The sequence below is a fragment of the Megalobrama amblycephala genome, unplaced genomic scaffold, assembly GCF_018812025.1.
Source record: "Megalobrama amblycephala isolate DHTTF-2021 unplaced genomic scaffold, ASM1881202v1 scaffold480, whole genome shotgun sequence".
NCBI lineage: Eukaryota > Metazoa > Chordata > Actinopteri > Cypriniformes > Xenocyprididae > Megalobrama > Megalobrama amblycephala.
Genome location: NW_025953402.1, coordinates 49,271 through 57,380, shown reverse-complemented (window position 1 = coordinate 57,380; position 8,110 = coordinate 49,271). Strand labels below are relative to the sequence as shown.

Below are 8,110 nucleotides of genomic sequence, written 5' to 3'. Positions count from 1 at the left end.
ATATTTATTCTTTATTTAAAATCATTGGCAGATACATTATCTGATTCTTAACTGTACTGCATTAAATGCTCTTCTCAATATCACACAGATAATTCTGGTTAGTGAAGAAAGACTTCAATGGTTCAGTCAGTGATTTCTGAGAAACGCTGTTGATATCTGAAATCACCACAACAAACATGCCCCTCCCACAGAACCACACCCCTATCGTGATAGCTCCGCCCCCAAATCCCACAAATACGCTATAGCATAACCCCCTCCCCCGCCATGAATGGACACACCCCCTACTGCTGATTGGCTACAGGTGTGTTGCTGCTCTTTCAGAAGTATTTATCAGAAATCACTGACTGAACCTTTAATATAACAGCTTAATAAAAGCACAATCTGCTCACTACAGTCATGATCACACAGAAACATGATTCAGTGAGTCCAGAACATAAAGTAGCATAAGATTATACATTCACAATCATATTTAGAGCAATAACATGAACTGAGGTCAGGCCCTAAAGCTTCCCTCTGTCACCGATACAAACAGAAATGTGTCAGTGTTTCTCTATTAATTCAAGAGTGAGAGTTATTTGTTCTTCTGACAGTCTTCAGATTCCCAGCATGCCTTCAGTCACCTGACATCCCAACAGGACGTTCCCGTCACACACACACTGAGACAGGCCGTCCGCTGAAACACACACACACACTGTACCAGAACATCTACAGGAAGCACTGAATGCTGAATGAATGAATGTCGACTCACGTTTCTGAGAGCGGATCCATGACGCCGCCTTCATGGCCACAAACTGCCACTCCACCTGGTCACCTGATCTACACGAGTATAACCAGATCAGAGCCAGAACGGTGGCCCACACTGACCCGTCCACCTGGAACACACAACCACACGTCACACACTCACGCTGAACTGATCATACACACACCTGAGTATATGACATCATATACCCCACCTGTGCTGCTCTGTGATTGGTCACCTCATCATTGGTCTTCCCAAACACAGCAGCCAGCGCGGCATTCAGCTCCCAGCATCCCGTGGCCTTCTGAAGAGAGACCAGCCAGAGCAAAGGGTCCATCTGGGGCTCGGGTTCGGCTGAAATACACCGACAGAAAGAAGCATGATTATCAGTGAAGCAGATCGACTCAGACAGGATTCCTGTGATGTGTGTCCTCTAAATCACTGTCACAGAGTGAGTTTCATCATGAATGTGCAGCAAGAGTCGGTGTCCATTATAGCGATGACCGCTAAATTGAAAAGTCTCATCACTTTTGATCCAGTTGAGCCACGAGTTCATCCATCAAATCTCCATTAATCGACAGCAGCTTCAATGTAAACACATGCTAGCTGGACGCCTTTAACCACTGGACTCACATCTCGTGCATGACACAGCAGTAGGGGTGTCAACAATAATCGATTCGGCGATGCATCACGATGCGGGGCATGAACGATTCAGCATCGATGCGGCAAAGTGCCATAATCGATTATGTCACTGTTTATTTTCTGGCGGACAATAAAGTTGTGAAGTTTCAAATACTTCCGGTTCCGGGGGAATAACAACAACAACAAGCAAGATGGCTGAGGCGGAGGGAGATGACCGCGATAGACGGGTTATTAAAAACGCACCCAAAGCTTGGAAAGCGGACATCTGGGCACATTTCGGATTTTATGAAGTGAATGGGAAACTAGACAAGTCTTACGCGGTGTGTAAAATCTGCCACACTAAAATTAAGCACGTTGGCAATACAACTAACTTCACGAACAATGTTGATCGTTGGCATCCTGAGTTAGCTTTAACAACAACAACAACACAAAAAGTCGACACATCCCAGCCAAGAATTGACGAGTCGCTAGTGTCAACATTGCCACACAACTCCGAGAGAGCAAAGAGGATCACACGATCGGTGGCATGTTTTATAGCGAAGGATCTACGACCCTATTCTGTGGTAGAAAATGCGGGGTTTCGCCACATGCTTAAAACAATTGAGCCCCGGTATAAGCTACCGACAAGAGCTACCTTCAGTGATTCCGCATTTCCCGCATTGTACAAAGAAACCAAAGCAAAGGTAATGGAATCAATGTGTAAAGCCAGACGTGTAGCCATTACAAGTGACGCCTGGACTTCGCAACAGAGTCCTATGTAACCATAACATCACATTATATTAGCGAGGATTGGAAGATTGTATCACATGTCCTGCAGACGAGAGCAGTTTATGAGAGCCACACTGGTGCTCATATGGCAAGGCTACTCTTGGATGTTGTGGAGGAATGGCAGCTTACAGATAAAAGTGTTGTGCTGGTGACGGACAACGCCGCTAATATGATTAGTGCTGCTGAAATTGGGAAGTTCCCTCATGAAAAATGCTTTGCGCATACGTTAAACCTCGCTGCGCAGCGGGCGCTTAAGCTACCGGCGGTCTCCAGGCTTCTGGGCAGAGTCCGACGTATCTCAGCATACTTCCACCGCAGCACAAAGGCAAAGCACCTGTTTGAAGAAAACCAGAGAGTTGTTCTTAAACTGACAAGTCCACTTAAACTGATAACAGATGTCGCCACAAGGTGGAATAGTGCTCATGATATGATGGAGAGGTTTTTGCAACTGCAAGCTGCAGTGCATGCCACCCTGCTGTCACCTGCCCTAAATGTAGATGAAAGTGACATCGTCCCTCTCAGCAGAGCCGATCTGGCTAATGTGGAGGAAGTAGTGAAGACATTAAAACCAGTGAAGGATGCCACTGTGTTTATGTCAGAGGAGAGCAGTCCTACAGTCAGCCTAATTGCACCAGTATATGCCCAACTCCTCCAGAGCATGTCCGACACTATTGGAGACCAACCACTGATCCATGATGTGAAGAATGCCATCAAAACAGATCTCCTTAAGAGGTACAATAGTGAGGCAGAGAAAAAGATCCTTCATACATCCTCTGCCCTGGATCCTCGCTTTAAGGGGTTACCTTTCCTGACAGAGGAGGAGAGATTGGATGTCTCCGCAGGAGTGATTTCAGAGGCTGCATCCCTGGAGGAGGTAATTCATTTTTACTTGTAAAATAATTTAAATTTAATTCATAATTTAATAATTGTAAATTCATAATTTAATAATTGTAAATTCATAATTTAATAATTGTCAATTATTACAAAATTTAATTATAATAACAATGTAATGTTAATTAATTATTAAGCAGCTACATAGTCAGTAAAATGTTAGACTAAGAAAAATAGTTATGTGTAAATAAATAAATATTGTCATATGAGCTGCAGCATTGGCTGAGAAAGTCATGCTAACTGCTGTTTTTTGCTCTTATTTATTTATTTTTTCAAACAGTATGAGAGAAAACAGAGAACAGAAGCAGATGAAGCGCCTGGCAGAACAGGAAGTTCAGGAACCAAGGAAGAGTTGCTGTCCGTGGATGACAATGTGTCAGACTCAGTAGGCCCCTCCGCTCCCAAAAGAAGGGCCTCATCGCTGCTTTTAAGTTTCCTGGGACCTGCTTTCATCAATGACACCAGTGAACCTGCAGTACAAAGTAAGACCACCGATGCCAGTGCTGAGGAGGAAATGGACTTGTACTGTAGATCCCCAGCTGTGCCTCTCTCTGAGGATCCCTTGGACTGGTGGCATCGCCATAAGGGCACATTTCCTCTCCACTCTAGGTTAGCAAAGAGATACTTGTGCATCCCCGGGACAAGTGTGTCAGCAGAGAGTCTTCTCCACTGCAGGAGATGTTATCACTGCAAAAAGAAGCTCTCTCAAACCGGACCATGTCGATCAGCTTGTGTTTTTGCACAAGAACCTTGAAATTCCCAAATGCTAAACAGTGAGAAGTTATGATGTAGGCTTAGGTTAAACTATACATTTCCTCACTCTGAAACGGATTGTTGATGATGGTGATGTTGAACTCAGACAGAAGAAGATGTTTGTTTGCACAAATTTGGTAGTAGGCTAAGCCTACACACTTTATTTTTGGTTTACAATACTGTATTTCACATCTTAATATTTTATTGTATGCAGCTGATGTGATGGTAGGATCAGGGCAGGCATATAATTGTCATTGTCTTAAAGCTGCTAAGCTGCTGTTTTGTTGAGAATAGTTTGCACTTTACTTTACTACTTGAAAAAAGTTTCACAGTAATAAGTGGTTACTGTGTGTTGTTGCACTGAATATTTTTATTCCTGGGTGGTTGTTGTTAAAATAGTGTTACTTATTATTTTAATATTTGCACAGGACTTCAGGAAGTGCCCTGTCTTAGAGCTGCTATTTTACTGTGTGTAAAAAAAAAAAAAAAAAAAAAGCACTGAAAGCAGAGATTTTGATTGTTTTCTTTTTCAGGTTTGAAAATGCCATATCCAGTACCCTGTACCATTTAATTTGATTTAATTACATTTGATTTAATTACATTTTATTTAATTACATTTTATTTAATTTAATAACTTTTATGTCAAAGATACAGGAGACACATAGCAGCCAATAAAATCTGTTGTTTAATATCTGCTTGTATTGCCTCATGACTGATGAAAAATTTTCCTTGTGTGCAGTAGAATTTTGATGCATCGCAATGCATCGCAATGCATCGTAGAATCGAATCGTTACCTGGTGAATCGTAATCGAATCGAATCGTGAGGGCAGTGTCAATGCACACCCCTAGCGAACAGTGACTGGATCTAACACTTTTATATGACACACAGCTCATTTCTATGTGGTTGTAAGATACATAATCTTATCTGTGTTTAAAATTTACTAAATCTATCTATCTATCTATCTATCTATCTATCTATCTATCTATCTATCTATCTATCTATCTATCTATCATATACGTTATTTCAAAACATTCAAATTTTGATCTTTAAAACTACTTTAAACTTCAAACTACTTCAAACTGAAAACCTTAAAGCTCCAAGCTTTCAAACTTTCTGGTCTGGCTTTTTCAAGTCAGCTTCAAAGTTTGTCTTGACAAACTTTATTGGCGGAGCTAGGAGCATGCAGTGATGGTGGTGGTGCTCGCAGACGTGAAAGAGTGGAGATTTACAAAACCTCAAGTGGCATGGTTATCATTGAGGATGAGCTGTTAAACTTTCTTGTTGTCAAAATGCGTATATTGACGCAAGATGAACTTATTATGCTGGCTACTAGACATTTCTCCTCTGAGTGGATTGAGAACTCCAAAAGAATCCTCTTTGAAGTCTGTCCTAAAACCACTCTGCGCAATATTGCGCACAAAGGCCCACAAAAGGACATAATCAATATAAAAGCATGTTTGAAAGTGCTAAACAAATCCGGTGATAATATAAAGTTTGTTTCACATTATTTGGATGAGCTGCCTCTCATTGGATTTGGAAGTCTGGATGCCTCTGCGCTGCTCAGCCGAATGGAGCAACTTAGCCGGGACGAGTTGGCCATGAGGCTGGCGTCTGAAGAGCAGGTTAAAGTAAACGAAAATCTGCAAAAGGCTTCGAAGGCCATTGAATGCCGAGTAGCAGCGATTGAGGAAGCCCGGTTCTCCCCTGATCCAGGCCTAGAGGACTATGAGCCATGCGAGCTGACTATGCGGGCGTCGGAAGCTGTGGCGCCTGTGAAGAAGCAGGACTGGGCAGACGTGACCACCGAGCCGGCTGGAACGTCTGCCAGTGCCTTATCTCGGGAGTGGACCACTGTTGTCAAGGAAGGTCGACGGCTGAAGCATGTGCCTCAGTCGGGTACTAAACTGCCCCTGACTACACGAGCTACTGCAAGGAAAGAGCGAAAGAAAATGGGCATAACTGGGACTAGTACCGCAAGCACCATCAAGGCTGTAACATCTAAGCTGGTGAGTGTGTTTGCTACTCGCTTTGACCCTGTTCTTGATGCGGACACTTTATGTGGATACTTGGTAGACAAACTAAATAACAAATCAGTCGTGTGTAGGAAGATTGTTACGACTCAGAGTCGCTACAGCTCCTTTCAAGTTACAGCAGAATGCTCTGATGTTGCGTGCATGTATGACCCCGATTTGTGGCCAGCTGGAACTTATGTGCGCCGATACTATGAAGTGCGCAGAGCCGAGGGTATGCATGGTAATGGTCAGCGTGAGCTGGTGCAGGACACACCGTCAGCCCATGGGGAACACACTGCTGCTGTAAGTGGCTTGTCTAATGCCTAATATGCACGTGTTATGATAAGCAGCTATGACTTTCTCTGTAGTCTCTTACAATGTGCGCGGCCTGAGTGTTGGTCATAGTGATGGAGACAGTGCACATCGTTTTATTGTGGATAAGCTCCTAGAAATATGCGATGTTATGTGCATTCAAGAAACCTTTTTGCCCAGACAGGACCTAGAAAGACTCAATGGTGTACACAGATACTTGCATAGGGCAGGAGAGTCCACCAATGATTTAAACACTAAACATGTTAAAGGCAGAATACCAGGTGGGGTTGCTGTCCTCTGGCATAAGAAATATGACAATATGGTCAAGGTGCTTAGACTGGGAGTTAACTGGGCTATTGGCCTTGAAGTGCAGTGTGGTAGTGGCAAATTTGTGATTTTAAATATATATACCCCCTATGAGTGTCCTGAAAATGAGGATAAGTACATAAACTGCCTTGCAAGTGTTTTGACATATATTGAGGACCTTGACTGTACATGTATATTTATTGTTCTATCTAGTCAGGTTTTCTTGCCTGAAGGAAGATTTATCTATGTCAGTGATGCCTGGCACACAACGTCTTGGCTTGATCATTGTTTAAGTACTACAGATGCACATGCCAGTATTCTTAATATGCAGATTTTATATGACATGGCAACATCTGATCACATGCCATTCATTATGAACTGCAATTTGGACTATATCCAAAAAGTGATACCTGTTGAAATGTGCGCTAGTAGTGATAAAGTGGACTGGACAAATCTAACCGGCGAGGGCATTTCTGCCTATACCCAGAGGACCTATGCGTGCCTTGGTCATATTGATATACCTAAGGAAGCCATTATATGTCGTGATGTGAACTGTACAAATCAAGAACACTGTAATCAACTTTGCTTGCTATACAAGAACACTCTGGATACGTTGATAACATCTAGTAGGCCCCTGTGTCAACGTAAAAAACAAGCTCACTGTGGTAAACCAGGATGGAACACCTATGTGGAAGAAGCTCATGCAGAGGCCCGGAGTGCGTTTAAAGCCTGGGCTGAGGATGGGAAGCACAGAAGTGTGACACTATTTGAACAAAAGAAGCATGCTAATGCTAAATTTAAATATGCATTACGCTATATAAAGAGGAATGAGAATCGCTTGAGAGCAGAATCACTGGCATGTAAACTGAAAAATAACAACTTTTATGACTTCTGGAAGGAAGTTAGAATGATGAACAATTGCAGGACTTCTCTCCCTTCTAACATTGATGGGGTAACTGGCACAGATAATATCTGTCAACTTTGGATGAGCTATTATTGTGAATTGTTTAATTGTGTCACGAGTAGTATTGCCACTGCAGGAATTGTAGAAAATAATGTGGGCGTGATAGTAACTCCAGAAGAGGTTTATTATGCCGTTGTAAAACTGAAGAATAACAAGTCATGCGGTCCTGATAAAGTAACATCAGAGCATCTGAAATTGGCAAACAAAAAACTGTATCCTCTTCTGGCTATTTGCTTTACAGGATTTATGATCCATGGTGTTCTGCCTGAGTCACTTTTGTCTGTCTGTCTTGTCATCCTGGACAGATTTGAACCGTACCTATATACAGCTGCCAATCAGTTTGGATTTAAACTTGAACATAGTACTGATACATATATATATGTACTAAAGGAAATGTTAGACAAGTATCATAGTCAGGGCTCTACAATGTTCACATGCTTCCTAGATGCATCTAAAGCATTTGATAGAATCAATCATGAGAAGTTGTTTAGGAAATTGTCTAACAGAGGTGTCCCTGGGTACCTCATTAGAATCCTCATATTTTGGTACTCACAGCAGAGCGTGCAGATGAAATAGGGTGAGTCAGTGTCTGACTCCTTCAGGGTCAGCAATGGGGTCCGGCAGTGAGGTATAATATCCCCCCTGCTGTTCAACATATACATGGACAGTGATGGGAATAAGGGCGTTATAAATAACGCGCGTTACTAACGCCGTTACTTTTT

General features: G+C 42.5%; 2 protein-coding genes across 2 annotated transcripts; one reads left to right on the top strand and one right to left on the bottom strand.

Annotated features, from left to right (window-relative positions):
* Positions 1–312: 312 nt before the first annotated feature.
* Positions 313–1,476, bottom strand: LOC125261756 (von Willebrand factor A domain-containing protein 5A-like). Its single transcript, XM_048180320.1, has 4 exons — positions 1,407–1,476; positions 954–1,093; positions 749–905; positions 313–673 (listed from the first exon to the last, which is right to left on the bottom strand). The coding sequence occupies exons 1-4, from the start codon at positions 1,474–1,476 to the stop codon at positions 594–596; spliced, it is 447 nt and encodes a 148-aa protein (XP_048036277.1). The 3' UTR covers positions 313–593.
* A 96-nt stretch (positions 1,477–1,572) lies between these two features.
* LOC125261755 (E3 SUMO-protein ligase ZBED1-like) lies at positions 1,573–3,794 on the top strand. Its single transcript, XM_048180319.1, has 3 exons — positions 1,573–2,064; positions 2,199–3,023; positions 3,321–3,794. Exons 1-3 carry the CDS (start codon positions 1,573–1,575, stop codon positions 3,792–3,794), a joined length of 1,791 nt encoding a protein of 596 aa, XP_048036276.1.
* Positions 3,795–8,110: the final 4,316 nt, after the last annotated feature.

Coding starts and splice junctions, on each gene's coding strand:
- LOC125261755 (XM_048180319.1), top strand. CDS start 1,573: ATGGCTGAGGCGGAGGGAGATGACCGCGATAGACGGGTTATTAAAAAC. Junction 2,065..2,198: donor ACAAAGAAACCAAAGCAAAG/GTAATGGAATCA, acceptor CATGTCCTGCAG/ACGAGAGCAGTTTATGAGAG. Junction 3,024..3,320: donor AGGCTGCATCCCTGGAGGAG/GTAATTCATTTT, acceptor TTTTTCAAACAG/TATGAGAGAAAACAGAGAAC.
- LOC125261756 (XM_048180320.1), bottom strand. CDS start 1,476: ATGGCACTTTGCCGCATCGATGCTGAATCGTTCATGCCCCGCATCGTG. Junction 1,094..1,406: donor GCATCGCCGAATCGATTATT/GTTGACACCCCT, acceptor GGTGTATTTCAG/CCGAACCCGAGCCCCAGATG. Junction 906..953: donor CCAATCACAGAGCAGCACAG/GTGGGGTATATG, acceptor TGATCAGTTCAG/CGTGAGTGTGTGACGTGTGG.